This window comes from Hyla sarda, chromosome 1, assembly GCF_029499605.1.
Source record: "Hyla sarda isolate aHylSar1 chromosome 1, aHylSar1.hap1, whole genome shotgun sequence".
Taxonomy (NCBI): domain Eukaryota; kingdom Metazoa; phylum Chordata; class Amphibia; order Anura; family Hylidae; genus Hyla; species Hyla sarda.
Genome location: NC_079189.1, coordinates 527,242,076 through 527,265,150, shown reverse-complemented (window position 1 = coordinate 527,265,150; position 23,075 = coordinate 527,242,076). Strand labels below are relative to the sequence as shown.

General features: G+C 41.2%; 2 protein-coding genes across 6 annotated transcripts in view; one reads left to right on the top strand and one right to left on the bottom strand.

Annotated features, from left to right (window-relative positions):
* The window catches only part of DHFR (dihydrofolate reductase), a 268,430-nt gene that overhangs the window by 65,734 nt on the left and 179,621 nt on the right, over positions 1-23,075 (top strand). The window lies entirely within an intron of this gene.
* The window catches only part of MSH3 (mutS homolog 3), a 193,778-nt gene that overhangs the window by 32,142 nt on the left and 138,561 nt on the right, over positions 1-23,075 (bottom strand). For 3 of the 5 annotated variants that reach the window (XM_056539388.1, XM_056539377.1, XM_056539413.1), the window contains 6 exons: positions 22,287-22,455; positions 16,731-16,795; positions 14,514-14,630; positions 11,096-11,155; positions 9,195-9,302; positions 7,110-7,224 (listed from right to left, as the gene is read on the bottom strand). In XM_056539388.1, coding sequence (XP_056395363.1) covers positions 7,110-7,224; positions 9,195-9,302; positions 11,096-11,155; positions 14,514-14,630; positions 16,731-16,795; positions 22,287-22,455 — 634 coding nt within the window. The remainder of the gene's footprint in view (positions 1-7,109; positions 7,225-9,194; positions 9,303-11,095; positions 11,156-14,513; positions 14,631-16,730; positions 16,796-22,286; positions 22,456-23,075) is intronic. The other 2 variants (XM_056539398.1, XM_056539404.1) reach the window with 2 other exon arrangements.

Below are 23,075 nucleotides of genomic sequence, written 5' to 3'. Positions count from 1 at the left end.
TAGTCATTGCTCTAACGTTTCATCATGTTCAATTCAGCGCCTAAATCCCTGACAGGGTGCCGTTTTCTCCTCTGAATATAACTATGCACAAAGAGACTGAGGTTCCTGTTCCATCCCCAGCGTAAGATCTAGTGCCATAAAATCACATTATACTGGGTCTCGTGCTGGAGATAGGTGCTGTGGAAGCAGAGCAGGAAGCTTTGTTTCATAGCGCATAGTAATATTTAGCAGAGAGCAACAGGGAACGAGGAAAACGGCACATGGTTCAGAGATTTGGGCGCTGAATTTGAAATGTAAGTGATTTAGACCAAGGACTATTGTGGATAGTGCTGTGTCATTTGTCCAAAAACCTTAGAGGTACATTTCAACTTTCCACAAACTTTGGGGTTTTTCCAAATAAAACTTATTCCCTATCTATAGGAAAGAGGGTAACTAGGTGTTTGGAGAGGGACTGACTGCTAGGAGCCTCATCGATCACGTGAATGGTGGTGAAATGTCCCCTGGAATGAAATGCTGAATTCGACAATGTTCGGAAGTCCTGTAGAGCATGAATGAACCACTGGCTGGGCGTGCATGATACACCCTGTACAGTTCTCCTCCCTTCTTATGACCAGTGGGGGTTTCAAATTCTTGCAAATTTACAAAAAGAAAAGGAAAACAAAAATAGAATTTCGTATGGGCATAAGTATTCAAACGTTTTCTCATGGTTCTTCCCATTTCCGTTTGGAACGATACACGTCTATATAAGGTCTCACAGCTGACAATGCATATCAGAGCAAAAACCAAGCCATGGGGAGGAAAGAACCGCCCCCCTGCTTAGATGGAAGAACCAAGATTCTTCTTAGAGCTGGCCATCCCACCAAACTAAGAAATCAGGGAAGAAGGGACTTGCTAATAGAGGTAATCAAGATCGCAATGGTCACTCTGGCTGATCCTGTGTGAAGATGCCATCACTGCAACGACCAATCTGACATTATGGAACAGTGGCCAGAAAGAAGGTTCTCTTTAGTAAAGACACAAAAAAGCAACTAAACAAGTTTCAGACTATGAGAAACAAGATTTTCTGCTCTGATAAAACCAAGATTGCACTTTATGTCTAAAGGAAACAGACACTGCTATCACCTGTTTAATACCATCCCTACAGTGAAGCATGCTGGTGGCAGCAGCACCATGCTGTGGGGGTGTTTGCCAGGGGCCGGGACAGGAAGACTGGTCAGGGTTAAGGAATAGCTGAATAGAGCAAAGTACAGAGATATTCTTAAGGAAAACCTGATCCAGAGTGCTCTGGACCTAAGACTGGGCCAAAGGGTTACCTTCCAAAAAGACAAGGTCCTAAGCACACATCCAGGACAACACAGGAGGGGCAAATCTGTGAATATCCTGACAGAGACATGGAAATAGCTGTTCACAGAGGGTCCTCATCCAACCTGACAATGGTTGAGAGGATCTGCAGAGAAGAATGGAAGAAAGTCCCCAAATCCAAGTTGGCAAGGGGTGAAGACTTTCCAATACTTTATTAGTGTCTGTCTCTTACTTTCCAGTGGTGTGAAAGACTTGGTTAACATGTAGGTGCTGGTTCAACTCCTGGTTTCGGCTAGTTATACTGTACAAAATAGGCACCAAAATGAGGACAAAATACTGACCAAAATATTGCGTGTGAACCCAGTCTAGCACTGTTTCTCAACTCAAGTCCGTAAAGGGGTATTCAGGGTTAAAATATCCTGTCAAGTGTCATGATCTCCAGAGCAGTATACCTGAGTCTTTGTTATGAATGGAGCTACCAAGTACAACGCTCTTTCATCAGCTCTCACAGAGAATGAACGGAGCAGCCCCGAGCATGCGTGACTAGCCTCTCCATTCATAATAAAGACTCAGCCCTGTTTTGGAGATCACTGGTGTCCCAGCAGTCCGTCCCCCAGTGATTTAACATTAATCTTCCATCCTGTGGTTAAAGGAAGTCATTTTAACTCTGAATGTCCCTTTGTGTACCCAAAGAGGTCATCATTTTAGGATATTCCAAAGAAAGAACATCTATGAACTAAAACTAATAGAAATAAAAAAATACTAAATGTAGTTTTTACTGTCTTTATTATAAATGGTTGTTAAAGGGATTAAACACATATTTAATGGAATATGCCATCATAAGTATCATTTATTGCATAGATCATAAAAATGAACAATGTTTGTTATTAACATGCTGTTAGAAAAGTTGGTCCGCAATACTACGGGCCACTATACACATAAGACTATTTATTCATAACTCCACTGGAGTGTAATCAGACTTAAGCTATACAATCTTCATGAGTGGACTACCTCTACAACAAAGAGACTTTATTATATAGCACAATTGATCACTTCCCTCCGCTAGCGACCCTCTATTACCTTTGCTATAGGTTTTATTTACCGTTTGTAAAAAATTTTAATTTGTTATTTACTGTATAGTAGTAGTGTCTTTATACTCTAATAAAAACAATGTTGGAAGTGATCCAGCGAAAATTAAAGGGTTATCCCAAGATCAAACATTATCTCCTATCTAACAGATTCAATAGGAGTGCATTCATGGTGCTTCATTCTTTCTCCATGGGCTTTTATATATTAGCAAATACTGAGCTCAATTCCTTTAGGTGACAATGTTTCCCCATTCTTGTTATCAGTGGTGGTCCCAGAAGCTGGACACCCATCGGTCAGGTAGGTATACCCTCTCCTGTAGATTTTTAACCTCATTTGGGGATAATCCCTTTAATGACATTTGCTAACATAGTATAGTGCCATCTAGTGTTAAATGTTTATAGCAATGGGTACGGCCACCTAATGAGCTGGTGGACACATGTTCAGTCACTCTTAACAACAGCCACATCTCTGTAAAGTGATATGATATATGTCAACTCTGTCTTAAATGTTTTATTTCATTATACAACTAAAATAGAGTAACACAGCCGCACATCCACCATTTGTATTTTGATCTACTTGCTTTTCAGCATAAATTTAAAAAACTAACAGGTTGTTAGTATACATTTTGATCAAAAAGTACAAGCCCACTCGCCACGTCAAGGCCACTTAGTCAGAGTGGGTTCCCTAACCTAACACTGGCGTAGCCCCAGGCAGCAACCATTGCCTCTGAGACACCAAGCCCACCGGAGGGATGACCCAGTGGCCAGGCAGCCCCACTTCTGCCCGACCAAGCCCCTGGCTCTGGGCCGCACCACCCCACAGACAGAGCATCACAGAAACAATGGCCGCCACAGAGAACCACACCAGTGTGAACACGTACCGTGTGCTCCCTATCAAAGGGCTGGGAGAATATTAGGAGGAAACCCTTATGCAGTCTCCTGATAATAATTTTAATTAGCAGGAGACTGCATAAGGGTTTCCTCCTTACATTCTCCCAGCCCTCTGGCAGGGAGCACATGGTAGGTGTTCCCACTGGTGTGGTTCTCTGTGGCGGCCATTGTTTCTGTGATGCTTTGTCTGTGGGGTGGTGTGACCCGGAGCCAGGGGCTTAGTCGAGCAGCAGTGGGGCTGCCTGGCCACTGGGTCATCCCTTCGGTGGGCTTTGTGTCTCTGAGGCAGTGGTCGCTGCCCGGCGCTATGCCAGTGTCAGGTTAGGGACCCACTCTGACTAGGTGGCCTTGACGTGGCGAGTGGGCTTGTACTTTTTGATAAAAATGTATACTAACAAACTGTTCGTTTTAAATTATGCTGAGAAGCAAGTAGATCAAAATACAAATGGTGGATGTGCGGCTATGTTTCTCTATTTTTGTTGTGTATTTTATTTCATTATATCTAATAAGTTTCTAAAGGGAGAGTATACTATGGATGTATATATATATGTGGGGCACATGGAACAAAAAAATCTCAAAATAATGAAAAATCTCAAAATACGGAAAAAGTTATATTTTTTTTAATGACAGAAATACTGAAAATGACTTTAAAAAACTATTACCAGCATTTCTGTACATTTAGTATCAAAATGATTCATGGGATAACCTGGATCGGAGTTTGTAGTGGTCATTGACGGTGTCTAACAGCAGTGGAGACTCGGCTGTATTTAATGGCAACTTTTCTGTTATGTTGGCACCCCCTGGCTTTATCTGCCATAGGTCCTGGAAGGATACCCTTATCATATTTCTCTTTAATATCGGTGGATCCTATCCATGAATGGTTGTGGAGTGAAGTGCTGGAGAGTTTTGTTCTATATGCAGTAGTTATACATTGTGTGTGCTTGTTCACTGGGGACTGTACATCAGGAGAGTTTGTCTGGTTATCTGATGTGTGGGTGATCACTAGGAAACATCTAAGGACATTCCCTTACCACATCTATCTATGAGATTCAGTTATACAACAGTTACAGTCATGGCCATACATGTTGGCACCCCTGACATTTTTTAATAAAATTAAGTATTTCTCACAGAAAAGGACTGCAGTAACATATGTTTTGCTATACACAGGTTTATTCCCTTTGTGTGCATTGGAACTAAACCAAAAAAGGGAGGAAAAAAAGCAAATTGGACATAATGTCACAGCAAACTTCAAAAATGGGCTGTACAAAATTATTGGCACCCTTAACTTAATATTTGGTTGCACACCCATTGGAAAAATAACTGAAATCAGTCACTTCCTATAACCATCAATAAGCTTCTTACACCTCTCAGCCGGAATGTTGGACCCCTCTTCCTTTGTAAACTGCTCCAGGTCTCCAGGGGGGGGGGGGGGGGGGGTCCAGCCTCATCCATTCATAGCTCCTCTCACACTTAACTGCCATATGTTGTTGGCTGGACACCCGCCTCAGCACTTCAGGCTGCACTTCCTATGTTTGGGCTTCGGCCCAAAGTCAGTGTATGAGATGGGGGAAAATGTGCTCCTGAGCTTTTTTAAGCACACATAAAACATAGAAAACTTCATTTTTCTTAAACCAAAGTATATTAGAAATGTTTTTTTTATTTACCATAAAGAGTGCACGAGCAAAAATTAGTTTTAATGAGAGTGCCCATTCAATATTTGGTTGCACACCCTTTGGAAAAAATAACTGAAATCAGTGGCTTCCTATAACCATCAATAAGCTTCTTACACCTCTCAGCCGGAATGTTGGACCACTCTTCCTTTGCAAACTGCTCCAGGTCTCTCTTATTGGAAGGGCGCCTTTTCCCAACAAACATTTTTAAGATCTCTCCAAAGGTGTTCAATGGGATTTAGATCTGGACTCATTGCTGGCCACTTCAGAACTCTCCAGCGCTTTGTTGCCATCCATTTCTGGGTGCTTTTTGACGTATGTTTGGGGTTGTCCTGCTGGAAGACCCAAGATCTCGGACACAAACCCAGCTTTCTGACACTAGGCTGTACAGTGCGACTCAAAATCCATTGGTAATCCTTAGATTTCATGATGCCTTGCACACATTCAAGGCACTCAGTGCCAGAGGCAGCAAAACAACCCCAAAACATAATTGAACCTCCACCATATTTCACTGTAGGTACTGTGTTCTTTTCTTTGCCGGGCTCATTCCGTTTTCGGTAAACAGTAGAATCATGTGCTTTACCAAAAAAATCTAATTTGGTCTCATCTGTCCACAAGACGTTTTTCCAGAGGATTTTGGCTTACTCAAGTTCATTTTGGCAAAATGTAGTCTTGCTTTTTTAGGTCTCTGTGTCAGCAGTGGGGTACTCCTGGGTCTCCTGCCATAGCGTTTCATTTCATTTAAATGTCGACGGATAGTTTGTGCTGACACTGATGCTCCCTAAGCCTGCAGGACAGTTTGAATATATTTGGAACTTGTTTGGGGCTGCTTATCCAGCATCCGGACTATCCTGCGTTGACACCTTTCATCAATTTTTCTCTTCCGTCCATGCCCAGGGAGCTACAGTGCCATGGGTTGCAAAATTCTTGATAATGTTGTGCACTATGGACAAAGGCAAATCTAGATCTCTGGAGATGGACTTGTAACCTTGAGATTGTTGATATTTTCCCTCAATTTTGGTTCTCAAGTCCTCAGACAGTTCTCTTCTCCTCTTTCTGCTGTCCATGCTTAGTGTGGCACACACAGACACACAATGCAAAGAATAAGTGAACTTCTCTCCTTTTTATCGGCTTTCAGATTTGATTTTTATATTTCCCACACCTGTTACTTGCTCCAGGTGAGTTTAAAGGAGCATCACATGCTTGAAACAATCTTATTTTTCCACAATTTTGAAAAGGTACCAATAATTTTGTCCAGCCCAATTTTGGAGTTTGGTGTGACATTATGTCCAATTTGCTTTTTTCCCTCCCTTTTTTGGTTTAGTTCCAATAAACACAAAGGGAATACACATGTGTATAGCAAAACATGTGTTACTGCAATCCTTTTCTCTGAGAAATACTTAATTTTCTTGAAATATTTTAGGGGTGCCAACATTTATGGCCATGACTGTATATGTGCATCTTCACTACATTAAGAGGAATGAGGACCACATTATGAAGATATCTGTGAAGTCTTCTATATACTTCTAATGGAAAACTGCATCCCTGAAGAACATCTGTACCACTTTGCATAGCAATGTTGCCGCTTATTAGCAATCTGTCTTTGTTTGTTTAATGTGTCTATGAGATGGAATAATCTTATGTGTAGGCACACCTAGTTTCTTTACTGTATACACTGTCAAATCCCCTGATGAACCATAATACTATCTGATATACCGGGAAACGCATCGGGAGTTTGTAGGATTGACCCATACAAGGATCTCTGATTGTGAGATTCCCACAGTTGTATTCTTACAGATTCTAGTATTGTATTTATTCAATTTTGTGTGTGATTGAGCTTTAAGACATTTTTGTAAAAAACAATATAATTTTTAGCTAAAGTTTGGATAGTTGGTTTGGGTAAATTAGCTAATTTGGACGTTGCAGTCCATGATTTTCAGTGATAGTAGTGATTCATGGGATACCCTCTTTACAACTAACAGCACTAGTCTTAAATGCAAGTTATTTTCTGCTTATTGGCAGATACCAAGACTTCTGTTTAAACTCCTTTGCAGAATCCTGGTAAACACAAGGCTGTAGGCTACTACCAACACAAAATGTGTAGCCCATTGATAAAAGCAGCATATAGTAGAGTAGACTAGGAAGTAACATTACTCACCTTCAGACTGGTGCTATTTGGAACATACTGATTTTGTTCTTCTAAGAGTAAATCTATTACAGGATGGCGGCCATTGTTGATGATTATTTCAGTTCCATGATCATGAACAGTTGGTCTAGAAATGATAAAATATGATATATATGTTTTATACTAGTAATGAGCAAGCCCCCTGAGAAAGGAACGAAATAGTGGCTGTAGGGGTTCGTTGGCGTACAGACGTCCTAACATTATGGGTGAGTGCGCATGACTTAAAGGGGTATTCCAGGAAAAAACTTTTTTATTATATATCAACTGGCTCCAGAAAGTTAAACAGATTTGTAAATTACTTCTATTAAAAAATCTTAATCCTTTCAGTACTTATGAGCTTCTGAAGTTAAGGTTGTTCTTTTCTGTCTAAGTGCTCTCTGATGACACGTCTCGGGAAACACCCAGTTTAGAAGCAAATCCCCATAGCAAACCTCTTCTAAACTGGGCGTTTCCCGAGACACATGTCATCAGAGAGCACTTAGATAGAAAAGAACAACCTTAACTTCAGAAGCTCATAAGTACTGAAAGGATTAAGATTTTTTAATAGAAGTAATTTACAAATCTGTTTAACTTTCTGGAGCCAGTTGATATATATATATATATTTTTTTTTTTCCTGGAATACCCCTTTAATAATACAACACCAGTGCAGAGTGTGCATTATATATGCACACACTGCTGCTTAGTCTTCAGGCAAGTTACTATTAGATATATTCCCCTAAAGATATATTCAGTCCGAGGTCTATAATAAATATTTCTACGATCTATGTGCAATATCAAAATACTAGCACTTGCATCTACATATGTTCTGTACCCCACTAAAAGTTTTTATTAGTGTGTCTTTGTGAGTTATACCTCATATTTTTATCTTTTCTATGATGTATAATAAAATTTGGTAATTTTTTGGAGATTGTTGTAGCTCTATTTTGTATCGGGACAAAATCTTATATATAGAGCCCTCCGAGTAATAGGAGGTTATCAGTATGCCTAGACCCACTATGAGGCGGCTATATAGCATTAATTGCACTAAAGGTCTAGTGGGACTTTTGTTTATAGTATAGTGTAAAGTAGGGAGTCCTACCCATTTAAGTTCACAGTGTCTAAGACGATAATAACAGCTATACAAGCTAAGAGAATAAGAAGGTATTGCTACTCAGTGATGAAAGGAAGGAGAGACCTCTAGTTAGGTTAAAGGATTGTTAGATTTAGGAATTTGGAGTTGAGGACTGTAAAAGTAAAGCCTTGGCTACAAGTACTAGAAATAGAAGAGACAGGCGCTCCATAGAGTAGTAACGTTGAGATCCCATGGTGAGGTAATAATATGAATAAATTGCTCACCCTGGGTGGTTGTGCAACTTCATACACAACAATGATATAAGCATAGAATAATCCTAGGTCGACTGCTGCCCTCCGGTAGATATACGGGAATATCAGGGAAAGACTTCAAAGGAACCCGGCTCCACGGCACTGAACGACCACAACAGGTGAACCATAAAAGGGAGTTTATTTGACCAGTATGCAACGTGTTTCGATGCGCATGCGCAGCTTCATCATGCCTGATGAAGCTGCGCATGCGCAGCGAAACGCATTGCATACTGGTCAAATAAACTCCCTTTTATGGTTCACCTGTTGTGGTCGTTCAGCGCCGTGGAGCCGGGTTCCTTTGAAGTCTTTCCCTGATATTGGCTACAAGTAAGCAGGGTGACTGCTGAATTGGGTGGTAGGGAGGAGAAGGCCAATGGATAACTCGGGGTGTGTACGACATGGTATTTGGAGACCAGTAAATTAGTGTACAAAATTAAGAGGCAATGGTATTCTCTGTAACAGGACACTGAGGGACAAAATAGGTATCAGATCTACACGACACAACAAGCAAACGAGCTGAGCAGCAATGCTTAATAGAGTTAGTAGCAGAAAGCTCATGCACAGTATTTGCAATATAGAACTATGTACCGGTATATTGATTTCCATCTCTAACAAACAAAGTAATATTCAGCATCAGGCACTGCACATGAGAATCGTACAATGTAATAAGAAACTGCAGAGACTCCAGTGATTACCTGCAATAATCACCTTGCTTGGCCACTTCAGCCAAAGAGAATACGCAGTCTGCAGTTGCTAGGTGATTCACAGCCTTAGAGACTGAATGATAATGCTCTCCAAATTTACTATAAATGAAAAAGATTCATTAGAAACCTGAATGGTACAGAGACCATAGAGACAAAGCTACTATCGTGCAAACACACCAGCACCCAAGAGGAGGGATTACTGGAATATCACTGACAAAAACAAGTAGTGTAAACTAGTATAAGAAGTCATCCCAGTAAGGTTATATCAAAAGACATCCCCACTGTTGTGCCATTTACTCCCACTGTCCTTCAATAAGAATCATATAGGAACTTTTCAATTCTTTGGTCTTTACTAGAGATGAGCGAACTTACAGTAAATTCGATTCATCACGAACTTCTCGGCTCGGCAGTTGATGACTTTTCCTGCGTAAATTAGTTCAGCCTTCAGGTGCTCCGGTGGGCTGGAAAAGGTGGATACAGTCCTAGGAAAGAGTCTCCTAGGACTGGATCCACCTTTTCCAGCCCAACGGAGCACCGGAAAGCTGAACTAATTTATGCAGGAAAAGTCATCAACTGCCGAGCGGAGAAGTTCGTGACGAATCGAATTTACTGTAAGTTCGCTCATCTCTAGTCTTTACCTGCAGGACACCAGTGTGGCTTATGGCAGGGTATTGTCTACTGGACTACAATGTTGATGGACGGTGTTGTGCTTTGACCTGTCCCAATACTATTCTGTACAGTGGTCCCTCAAGTTACAATATTAATTGGTTCCAAGATGCCCATTGTATGTTGAGACCATTGTATGTTGAGATTATAACTCTATGGAAACCTGGTAATTGGTTCTGAAGCACCAAAAGGTAATCGAAAAATAGGAAAAAGTGAGAATTAAAGAGAAATAAGTAGATAACTAATATAGATAAAGCAAATTCTTACATAAAAAAGTAAGAAAGATCTGCTGGGAGCTGTAAATCACTGTCTATTTAAGTGTTTTCCAACCAGGGTGCCCCCAGCTGTTGCAAAACTACATCTCCCAGCATGCCCGGACAGCCGAAGGCTGTCCGGGCATGCTGGGAGTTGTAGTTTTGCAACAGCTGGAGGTGCCCTCGTTGGGAAACACTGGTCTATGTAGAGGACAGGAGCTTCTTCAGGGCCCTGCACAGTACACGCAATGTCCTAAAAAAGTAACATGGAGCCAACCTTACTTGGTGTCCAAAGGATCAGCTAACCATGGCATGGATTAAAAGTAGTACAGAACATGTAGTACCTCCCTGTACTGTAGGGGGCGCTATCAGACACCAGTCAGTGCATGCACTTCAGTAATACAGGAGTTTTACCTTTTGTATGTTTACTTTTGTATGTTGAGACCATTGTAAGTTGAGGGATCATTGTATATGGCACTGGTATTCTGCTAATGGACTCAGCAGGGTGACAGTGGAAATTAGAGATGAGCGAACTTACAGTAAATTCGATTTGTCACAAACTTCTCGGCTCGGCGGTTGCTGACTTTTCCTGCATAAATGAGTTCAGCTTTAAGGTGCTCCCGTGGGCTGGAAAAGGTGGATACAGTCCTAGGAGACTGTTTCTTAGGACTGTATCCACCTTTTCCAGCCCACCGGAGCACCGGAAAGGTGAACTAATTTATGCAGGAAAAGTCAGCAACCGCCGAGCTGAGAAGTTCGTGACGAATCGAATTTACTGTAAGTTCGCTCATCTCTAGTGGAAATCTAAAAGTTTCTAGGGGTTTATGCTGCCTATAACATAAACTGCAATAATAACCTTATATTAGAGAATTGCTGGATATGCACTTCCCTAACATAACCAGTATACTGGCATCAAACTAGTGCTCGAATATATAAATCACCAGGATTAAAAGCAGTTTGCGCACAATGCACCTGTCAGTCCAGAACTTCTTTTTGACAACTTGCTGCATACATGCCCCGAATATAAAGAACCTACAAATACATAAATACAAAAATAGGAACAGACTGGGTGCCGCCATGTGTAATATTCTGCCTGATGGTTTCTCATTCCAACCACTTGAAAACCAAGTTCTACTTCAGACGTTGCTGATAAACGCTACACCAGGGCCCACAAAAAAAAAAAAAAAAAAAATGGAGCACAAATAAGATGACATCCAATGATAAAGCAACTAAAGGTATCCAACTTGGGATAAATATCAGAATTTTATTTTTTTGGTCAATGAAATATGTTCAATAACAAATTGTACGTTCTGCACAGATCCTCCATCCGTTACCATAAAACGGTTTGTAAATCTGCTTTCTGTGCATTACCCTTGTGTCTACATTCATTGTCAGATATACAACCGGGTATGAGCTATAACTAGGAAATGCCAGAAACAACAAACATTATACAGGGCTCTGGATTCTTTAATACCCCCCTGCTGTGTGCAATGTAAATAAGAGTGGAGAAAGTGTACATTATTAATCCCTAACACTCGCTGACATGAAGAAAACAAACAGGCTGATTAATAAAACCAATTTTACTTCACCAGCCGACTCCTCTTGGGTAATTTACCAGTAAGTCAGAGGTGTCCAAAGGCTATCGGTGATAAGAGAGATATATGAGGGAGCTCGAAAGACACTGCGCCACTGAAATGAAACTTTTATTTCCTATTACAACAAGGAATATGGACGTCTGCAAAGATGCTTGACAAAAATGACATAGCACGTCTTCATTCTGTGCTGCCATAGTATCCACAAATAACTTCCACAAACCCTATTAATGATATAAATATAACGATCAATGCATGATAAAATATAAAATTATTAAATCTGTCTAAGGCTGGGTTCACACTTCACACCACGTTTTTCAAATACGGTTACCGTATACGGTTTTCCGCTAAAAAACGTATGGCAAAAACCGTATGCAACCGTATACAACCGTATGACTCCAAATTAAAACATATACGGTTTTTCCCCGTACGGTTCTATCCGTTTGCATCAGTTTTTGCTATTTTGTTGGAATTAGTTTTCCAGCAATTTAATAAAGTTACTATTGTTCTATTGAAATTCCAATCTGCGCATGTGTCAACTCCAAAAACGGATTAGAAAAACCGTGTGCAACCGTATTCTGAAATTCTGTGTACGGTTCTCATAGACAACAATGTTAAAAGAACCGCATACGGTTCGCATACGGTTTTCCAACCGGAGGCAAAAACGTGGTCGACAGCGTTTTTGCCTACGGTTGAAAAATCGGCAAAACCGTATCCGAGGCAAAACGGATGCAACCGTACACAACATTTGGAATACGGTTTACAATGCATTCTCTATGCATACGGTTTCGGATACGGTCGGATACGTTTTTTTGCGGAAAATCGTATACGGTTACCGTATTTGAAAAACGTGGTGTGAACCGAGTCTAATACAGTTTCTTCATAAAGTTTTTGATGCAACACATCCCTAATAACCAGTGTCCGATTATTCAGATGAAGGCAGCGCTGCCACTGAAGTGAGAACAGGGAGTCTACCAGGAGGCTTAGCAGGGTAGAATTTATTAGAGAGTTGCGTTCACATGTGCATATTTTTGCTGCAGATCTGCAGGAAAATAACGCGCGTGTGAAAGCACCCTAAGGGCACGTTCACACGCGCCGATTTTTTTAGCGGGTTATCCGCTGCGTATTTGAAAGTGGGTGGGCTCTTCTCGGCTGTCTGCAGCAGATTTTCCGCAGCAGAATTTACGCTGCGGAAAATCCCCCACAGTCCCTACTGACTTCAATGGGGCTTGCGGCAGATTTTCCGCAGTGTACATTCAGCAGCGGGAAAATCGGCTGCAGACAGCCGAGAAGAGCCCGCCCACTTTCAAATATGCAGCGGAAAACCCGCTAAAAAATCAGCAAGTGTGACCTGACCTCTCTTGTCTGTGATATAGGTCTTTATTAAGACATTAAGGGAAGAATGAAGTGTGTTTACATCATGCTGCCTTGTGCTTAAAAATTTCACAGGCCGAGGAGCAGACAGGGAATGAATACAGCGTTTGTGGCAGCCTCAGTAATTGTGAAATGAGATGTCTCCTGTGAAATGTTTTGCAACAACTTTGGGCAGGAGGCTGGCAATATTGCTAAGAGAAGGAAGTAGGCAGGGAGGGAGGATTATGAGCCTAGGGAAAGTAATGAATTCTGGGAATTTTAGTACTGAGCAACTGCTCAATCAGGAAGTACAGGACTAAGATGCCGCCCCCCCCCCCCCCCCCCCCCCTAAAAAATAAATACATTGATGTTTGGTGTTTTAGAACTGGGGCAGGAAGCTAAGCAATGCTATATTCTTCTGCAGCATCTTATTGTTGGCTACCCATTTAACTAAACAGCTCATATCACTGTGCTGTTTAACTGTGGGCTCTTTGCTATCCAGCAGCCCAAAAATGTTCAGTTTCTTAGCAACAGACGCAACTAACAGCGACAAAATGCAAGTGACAAGATGCATCTTGGGGAAGGCCTGAAGGCACCTAATGCCAGGTACAAACAGCTGTTTCCTGAAGTTCATTCCCAATCAGAAGTTCACATTTCTAGAGTCCACACTTGCACTTTAACCCATATTTTCCCATTCCCACCCCTTTAAAACTTTACAGGAAAGACAGCAAGGATGCAGACGTGAAACAGCTCTCCATGTAGGCACGGTATGTTTGTGTGAAAGCTGTATTAGTCCAGTTTTACCTAAAATAGAAAATCACCTCATGTGTATTTCCATTTTCAATAAGTGTTTGACTAAAAACTCTATTTCTGTAATGTACAGAACTGACTAAATGGCAGTAAGTAATTGCTAGTCTATAAGCATTTCACAGCCTATACCTAGTAGCTTGGCAATGTAAAGTGAAAACACATGGATTTATTCCAACGGGATAGCAGAACAGGAAGTTCCGCGTTTCGGGTATAACACACCCTTAGTCGTCTTAGGCGTCACTTCCTGTTCTGCCATCCCATTGTTTATGTCCTTAATGGAATAAATCCACACATTTTTATGCTACATTGCCGCACTGGATTCCTTCTTTTAACATTGTTGCTGGGCAGAAGCATAACTTGTAGCTTCAGGTCCCCAATGTAAAATCTGTAGCAGGGCCCCATATAGTTCCGCCCCTGTTGCTGTATGCAATCCGCAACTATCAGTGCTGTGGTTGGACCATAATAGACTTGCTTGTCTATTTGTATAAGTAGGGTGTAATCTTACATGTTACACCACTCCTATGAATTTCCCCTATCATGTTCATATATAGCACCAACAAAGCAAGACTAATGTGAAGCACTCAAAGCTTGACAAAATCATATATAAATGTTTAATAAGTATTTTAGCCACTCACTCAAGAAACCGTAGCCATTCAGTATTACAGTCAAGGACTAACTGCTCCCGCAGCTGATTCAGATGTCTGTAATTTTCGACGATAAAGGGAGAGTGGAAGCGACTGACAGCTTTTGTGCTATAAAAAAAAAAAAAGAAAAAGAAACAGAGGGAAAAAAAAAACTAAAATCAGAACTAGAAAACCAAGGTTATGTAATCACAAGGGACAATTAGTCTCAGGCGCTTTTACTTTTTTTTATTTTCCCTTTAGAATGAGTGGATTGACAACAAGAAAGGATGGCTCCATTATGGGGAACGTAGAGTCTGTGCGGCTTCACATTTCCTTCCTTATAAATAGAGCACCAGGTTACTATGGTGAAGAGCACACAGAATGCCTTTTGCAGAGTTTTATAATACACATCTGCACATATAAGGACATTTCCTGAGTGACTTACAGTAACTCTTGTTTAGTTCTGTCAATGATATTGAATTCATTCAAATAATTGAAATAGGCTTATTGGATTGGCTTATTAAAGAGTTAATAATATACACAGCCATTTTAGTTGACATGCTCTGTTTTTTTTTTTGTTTTTTTTTTACAAAACTAATGAGATGAATGTGTTTTCCCATATCTTCTGGAATAAGTATATAGTTAAAGGCATATGCCCATCCTTTACAAAGGCATATTGATCATGGTAGTCTGACCTCTGGGACCCCTCCAATGGTGAAGACCCACAGTCACGCCCCAGCCACGCACTGCTCCGCTATCCAGGGGACACACCACTATAGCCCCTTCATTCCCTGGATTACAAAGGGCTATCCTCACGATATGCCATAACGTCTTTACTTGTCTCTGTTAATATATATTCTCCAGCACTATACAGAGATTGTCACTTTTCACATCAGTCCCTGTTCCTATTTCAGACAAACACTATTTTCAAAGTAAGTCAGTACTCCGCCCCTAGACATCTTATCCCCTATCCAAAGGACTGTGATGTCACTAACCTCCGGTGCTGAACCAACGCTCTAAAAGAACACGGGTGCAGTAGGGAGATCGTGGGGTCCCCAGCAGATAAGAAGCCGGCCGGCTCCTTACATGACAGTATGCTCAGCCTATCATCGGCGGGACATCGCTGCGGCCGATGATAGGCTGAAGGCTCTGAGACGTCCCAACACCAGGAAGCAGCAAGAACAGCGGAGGACATGCGATTAGTCCCCCGATGTGGGGTGCAGCACTGGGCTGATAAACCAGCAGGGGGGGGGGTTGGGTGTTAGAGCTGCGCCCATCACATGATGATGATGGGTGGGAGGGGGGGAGAAATACCATTTAATACCGTGGAACCGCCATGATGTACAAAAATACCGTGATACACATTTTTGGTCATACCGCCCAGCCCTAATTATATGCAACCATTAGATTGTATTCACTGTTAAATAGTAAGGGAACCTCTGCCGTCGTTTCAAGTTATCGGACCCCTGCAATCAAGCAGCGGGGATCCGATAAGGAACAGAAACAAGCCAGCACTTGTATTAACTATAAGCGTCTAAAGGGGAGGTAGCCGCAGGATCGTCATTATACGTCATTAGTGGTAAGTGCTCATCTACTGATAGTAGCTGTTATTTACTGCCTATAAAGCAAGTGCAGCTCCTTAGTCAATTGGTCGTCTATGGGTTAAAGGGAACCCATCACTATAAAAATATCATCTAATCACAAAATAGAGCAGGAAGAGCTGAGCAGATTGATCTTCGTGGAAAAATATTTTGTATAACGTCCTTTATTGACTGAAATCCCTGTTTTTTTTTAATGCTAAGGAGTCCAGTGGGCCGTCCTATCATTAAGAGACAATGCCCACTGGACTCCTAAGAACAAAAAGAGCAAGCATTTCAATCAATAAGCTACAGGTTATATTAAATATTTTCCCACAAAGATAGATATCAATCTACTCAGCTCTTCCTGCTCTATGACATGATGCTGATAGATTAGATAGCATTTTTATGGCGACAGATTCAGTTTAAGTGGGATCTGCAACTGTATCTGCTATTGTTTTCAAGAGGACAAATAGTAACCGCTCAGATGATGCTTTCCACTAGCCACATTGCAACAAGTGAATGGAAGAAAGAAAAAGCAGTAAAATAAGAACAATAATCTCCACAAAACGTGTGTGAATGATAACATCTCTTTTGTTATAAGATTTATTGTTTAATCTCAGGTATTATTGTTCTTTAGACTGTAACTTACCTACTTATGGAAACCCAGTCAGAAGGTACACAGGAGAGCATAGGATTCTTAACTTCTATTAAAAACTGAGAAAAGAAGCAGAAGTGAAGACCTGCACTGCACACTTCAATATGAGTTAATATAATAAATGACTAAATCATCTATTGCAGGGGGGTCTCAGCTACAGTCTTTAAGGTCCCCAACAAGTCATGTTTTCAGGAATTCCTTAGTGAATCTCAGATTATGTATTTATAGACATATGGGCAGATTTATCAAAACCTGTGCAGAGGAAGAGTGGTGTAGTTGCCCATAGCAACCAATCAGATTGCTTCTTTCATTTTCCACAGGCCTCTTTAGAGGCCTGTGGAAAATGAAAGAAGCAATCTGATTGGTTGCTATGGGCAACTGCACCATTCTTCCTCTGCACAGGTTTTGATAAATCTCCCCCATAGTGTTGTTAGTTTAAATCATGACCTGCTTGGACGCCTTGAGCACTGGAGTAGAGAAACACTTCTCTTAAAGGGGTTGTCCAGGAATAGAAACCCAGAGCAAACCTTTTTCCAAAAACAGCACCACCCCTGTCCTCTGGTTGTGTGTGGTATTACAATTGTCTCCATTAACTTAAAAGGAAACTGAGCTAGTACCACACACACAACCTGAGGACAGCGATGGCACTGTTTCTAGAAGAAATTAGCATTGGTTTTCCTGGACAACCTCTTTAAGCATAGTTTCAAAAACGGTGGCTCATGAGCAATACATGGCGATCTAGTTTCTGGTTTCACACTAAAATTGCTAATGAGTTAATGACCTGATGTGACCATCTCTTTCTTGCTATTGCATCTTATTGTTTCACTCATAAAAAATATATCTTTTTATTGCTATATGTAGTACAGTTTTCCGTTGAAGCCACTGTCTCTTAGGGTATATTCACACTGAGGGTTTGGAGAGGAATTCCGCGAGTAATTCTGCTCGCTTATTCCTCTCCAAATCATTCAGCAGTGAAAACCCCATAGCATGTAATGAAAATTCTGCACCTCAGTTCACACTGAGGAATTTCCGCGGAACGGAATTCCGTCACTGAATTCCGTTCCGCATGAAGAATGAACATGTTCGTTCTTCATGCGGAATTCCCGTCGTAACTCCATAGAAGTCAATGTAATTTTTTTTTCAGGCCGCCACACTTTCGCGCAGAATTGCTGACAATGACAATGCGGAAAATGACAATGTCTTCTATGCTGCGCTGAACTCCGCACTGATTTCTGTGCGGAATCAGCGCGGAATTCCGCGCGAATTCCGCGCAGAGTCAGAGCGGAAAGAAACTGTCATTTCTGAGCGGATTAGTTCAGCGCAAATTCCGCTCAGATATTTGTCAGTGTGAACGTACCCTTAGGTGGAACCAGCTGGTCCACGTGTACATTTTTTTAAATTGTAAATATCTCATATAGAGTTAATGACCCGGCACTGTCACGATACTGACAGAGTGCTCTCCTGTTTGCAGACAGGTAGCTAGCAGCTTTGCCTATGTGTGTGCCTCAGTGTGGTGCTTCTCGAACACAGCAAAGCCTTCAAAGCAATATCCTCATAGGAAAAGGAAAATTTTCGGAGCACTCACCTCGGACACCGATTTAACGTGCAGAAGATTCTTTATTCGTGGTTACAATAGCAGGGAGGTGGCAAGATGGAACAGGAGCGGGTGGGCTCAGCCCATGGGCGACAGTCCGTTATCGTGCTCTTGCGCTTCGTCAGGCCCCCTCAGGGGGCCTGACGAAGCGCAAGAACGCGATAACGGACCGTCGCCCACCGGTTGAGCCCACGAGCTCCTGTTCCATCTTGCCACCTCCCTGCTATGTACCTGCTATTGTACGAATAAATAATCTTTTGCACAATAAATCGGTGTCCGAGGTGAGTGCTCCGAAAATTTTCCTTTTCCTAGGAGGATATTAATTTTCTTTAAATGTATTTACGAAGCCTGACGAAGCGCAAGAACGCGATAACGGACCGTCGCCCACCGGCTGAGTCCACCAGCTCCTGTTCCATCTTGCCACCTCCCTGCTATGTACCTGCTATTGTACGAATAAAGAATCTTTTGCACGTTAAATCGGTGTCCGAGGTGAGTGCTCCGAAAATGTTCCTTTTCCTAGGAGGATATTAATTTTCTTTAAATGTATTTACATTTTTATTTCCAGGTGTTTTTATGTTGTATTCTCATTATTTTTGGTTAACCCATGGGTAAAGAAAGGAAAGAATAAACGGGGTACAGAATTTAGGAAGATGTGTCCAGGTACTGTCAAGACCAGGGGAGGTGAAGAATATCTGGGTAAATACAGTATGTGGTTTTTTTATTCATCAACAAGAAAGCGGTGGGCCACAACAGAAGGGTTGGTAACCTCTGCTTTCGGGAAGCATATTATATTTACATAGAAAGAAATACAAACCTAGTCACGTCATTCTTTGCTACTGTTAATGCTGCTGCAATGTGCATTGCCTGCAGGCTTATGATATTCCATTTTAGTCTATTTTAGTGGAAGGTGAGTGATAGTAACAAATCCCTAGAATAGATCTCTATACGGTAAATACCTGCACTGTTAATTAACTTGGCATTAATCACCTTACCACAGTGTTTATTACTAGCCATAGAACGAGAATTATGACTCTACATGACACGCATGCACACACAATGGAGTCAGGGACAATAAATTGGCAGTCATATACTGAGATTCTGACATAATAACAGCTTTACATTATGTTTCAGTATTTATTATACAGGGGGGGGGGCAGGGGAAGAACGTTTCAAATAGATTTAATAGTACTAAAGACAGAACACAGTACAGAAAATCTATTTCCAGCTGGAACAGATGTAATTCTCTGTCTTTAGGACAGTCCAAGATGCACCAAAATGTACTGATTCTTACTCCAATACACTTTAATGTATGATTGGTGGTAGGAAATTGTAATTCTGCTGGTTGGCAACCACAAGCGTACAATGTGTCCTGGTTCTTACAACCTTCTCTGTGCCGTGTGTCTGCTGTGTTTCCTGGTCTTACTGCTCTGGTGTGTTTCTTGCTGCAGTTTCCACTCCCTAATGGATCCTCCTCCTATTCCTGCCTGTCACTCCCTATAAAAACCTCCCTCATCTGTTGCTTGATGCCTCACCAAGGTTCTTCCTCCTGCTCTGCTAGGTGTCTGTACCCTGCCTGACCTGAAGCCTGCATGTCTGCTGATCCTGATCCTGCCTGTCTACTGGACTTGCCTGTTGCCTCATCTCTTGTACCTGCTCTGTTATTAAAAACCTTAATTAACTCTGCTGCATCTGGTGCTATCTTTAGTGTTAAAGGGGTACTCCGGTGAAAAACTTTTTTTTATATAAATCAACTGGTGCCAGAAAGTTAAACAGATTTGTAAATTACTTCTCTTAAAAAATCGTAATTCTTCCTGTACTTATTAGCTGCTGGATACTACAGTGGAAATTTTTACACAGAGCTGTCTGCTGACATCATGAGCACAGTGCTCTCTGCTGACATCTCTGTCCATTTTAGGAACTGTCCAGGGTAAAAGGAAATCCCCATAGCAAACATATGCTGTTCTGGGCAGTTCCTAAAATGGACAGAGATGTCAGCAGAGAGCACTGTGCTCATGATGTCAGCAGAGAGCTCTGTGTTTCAAAAAGAAAATAATTTCTGCTGTAGTATTCAGCAGCTAATAAGTACAGGAAGGATTAAGATTTTTTAATGGAAGTAATTTACAAATCTGTTTAACTTTCTGGCACCAGTTGATTTAAAAAAATATATATTTTCACTGAAGTACCCCTTTAATGTGCCGCATTTTTCCTGCCACTTGTGGCAGAGTGGGTCCACACCCGTGGGGCGTTACTGAAATGAGTTCTTGAAAGGCCGCTAAGGCCTCTTTCACACTATGAAATTGTTCCATTTAGGAACGTCTGTCAGAAGTTCCGTCACTATATCGGGGAAAGCCTGCCATTACAAAACCCCTGACGGCCGTGACTAAATCACATTGCAGCCTATGGGGTTTTGTAACTGCCCGTTTGCACCCGTATATGCCCGTAATTCATTACGGATGTTATACAGTGACGGGACATCGTGGCGGAAAAATTACTGCATGCATAGGAACATACACACTTTTGTAATCAATTTTAATTAATTGGTCCTAACTATGTGTCTCTATGGTTACACATCATAAACACATAGGGGGAGATAATCAGAAACTGTAAGTAAGACAGTAAGAATGCCTCCTATTATTAACAGTGGCTCAATGTCACTGCCTAGGGTTAGATTGCACTTCTATTAGCAGGCTTACGGTTATGCCAAAAATTGTGCCAAAATTTGATGGTTTTGTTTTCTAAGCCATGCCCATTTTTGGTAGGCCATGTCCCCATGTTAAACCTGTCGCAAAATTGTCAAACAAGTGATCAAAATATGTTTAAAATGTAAGTAATTTTTTGGTTGAAAATTTTATCTTTTTTTGGCGCAGGCAATTTTATCTCCCAACTGTTCTGCATTGGAACTAAAGGCGCAAAATAGTAAAATTGTTATTATGAAAATGTTTTTTTTTACCGAGGTGGCTGACTTCGGCATGTAGCTCATAAACGAAAATCAGCATCTATGTGTTTTGGGCTGTATAGAGGAACACATTTAGGCAAAACTGCAAATAAATTAGAGCGACAATGACTCCATTGGGTGATCAGGCAGGGGACAGTAATTCTGCTGCATTCTGCACCACTCAAATTCCATATAAAATTATTTGTGTAGCTAGGATTATGCAGTGAAGAGATATAATGTGAATTAGGCTGCATTCACACCACGTTTTTACAATACAGTTCCCATATCAGGTTTTTGATGAAAAATTGATTCCTCAAAACCTGACTAAAATGTATCAAAACGTGCGTTCAAATTTTAACTTGAATACGGTTAAAAACCGTATACGGTTTGAAAAATGATGTCCGGTTGCATCAGATTTTTAAGAAAAAAAATGTATAAGTTTTTAACTTTTCACTCCATTATGAATAAAGTTTCACTTGTTTGAAAAAACTGTTTAAGGTCAAAAAATGTATGGTGCAAACCGGATGGAACCATACACACATATGGTTCTGTACGGTTCCCATTGACTCCCATGGTTAAAAAAAAAAACAACACGGTTTAATACGGTTTTTCACCTGGACCAAAAACTGTGGTAGGCTACGGTTTTGGGTACGGGAAAAAAGAACAGAAAAAACCGTACAAGTGGCAAAACGGATGCAACCGGATGCATCTTTTGGCATACGGTTTTCAATGGAGAGTCAATGCATACGCTTTTTGATACAGTTCCATACGGTTTTCACACTGAAAACGTGTACGGGAACTGATTTGCAAAAACGTGGTGTGAATGCAGCCTTTCATAGCTTTACTGGTAATTATGTGGCTCCAAGTCACATACAGTGGTATTTATGACCCATCGGCCGTGTACAGAATGTGCTGCTTATAATGAGGGTTCATTACCTCCGAAAGAGCTGAAGCGTTCACAACACAAAAGGTCACAAACCTGAACACACACCTATTACTGCTGTATACAATGTTCCATTACCTCTTGTCCAGACACTGTGGTATAAGACAAGGAAGGATTTCTCAATATGAGACGGATTTCATTAAGATGTCCTTGAATCTGGGAAATGACCCCTTGGATCTCAGCCTTCCTTTCTTTTATTTTTGGAAAATCTGTGAGGTCTTTGAAGAGGTTAGTCTTATTTCCCGCCCTAGGAACAAAAGACCTTTTAATATATAATACCTGTGTCTTGCAGAGAAAGTTGTGTATATAAAGGCGATGATACGAACTTATATTAAATGGTGCCATCAATGAAATGTAATATATTATAGATTAGCCTATTTAAATTACTTTTCTAATATACTTCTTAATAACATTTTTAATAACTTTATGTGTTAAATTAACCCCCTAAACATTCGTCCACCAGGGGTCCTCCTTCTGGTTGTCTCCTACAGCAGCCTGATAGAGACATAAGTCAGGAAATGCAGGTGGGACCTCAGCTCAGCACAGTGTATACAGGGTATAGAGCTAAATATTTCAGCTCCCTTTCCCTTTGAGCTGAGCTAGAACTGTAAAGCAGGGTTTCCCAACCAGGGTGCCTTCAGCTGTTGAAAAACTACAACTCCCAGCATGCCTGGACCCTGGTTGGGAAACCCAGCTGTAGAGTCATGATGCCTTTAGTGCGTAGTGCTAAACATTGTGCTGGATATTTCTGCACCCTTTTGCAGCTGCTGGGCAAAGCTGACACACTGTAGAGTGCAGTACACAGAGCTGAGGGGTGTGGTCTGCTCTAGGCTGTGTGTTCAGAGCAGCATAGCAGAGTAAGGGAGG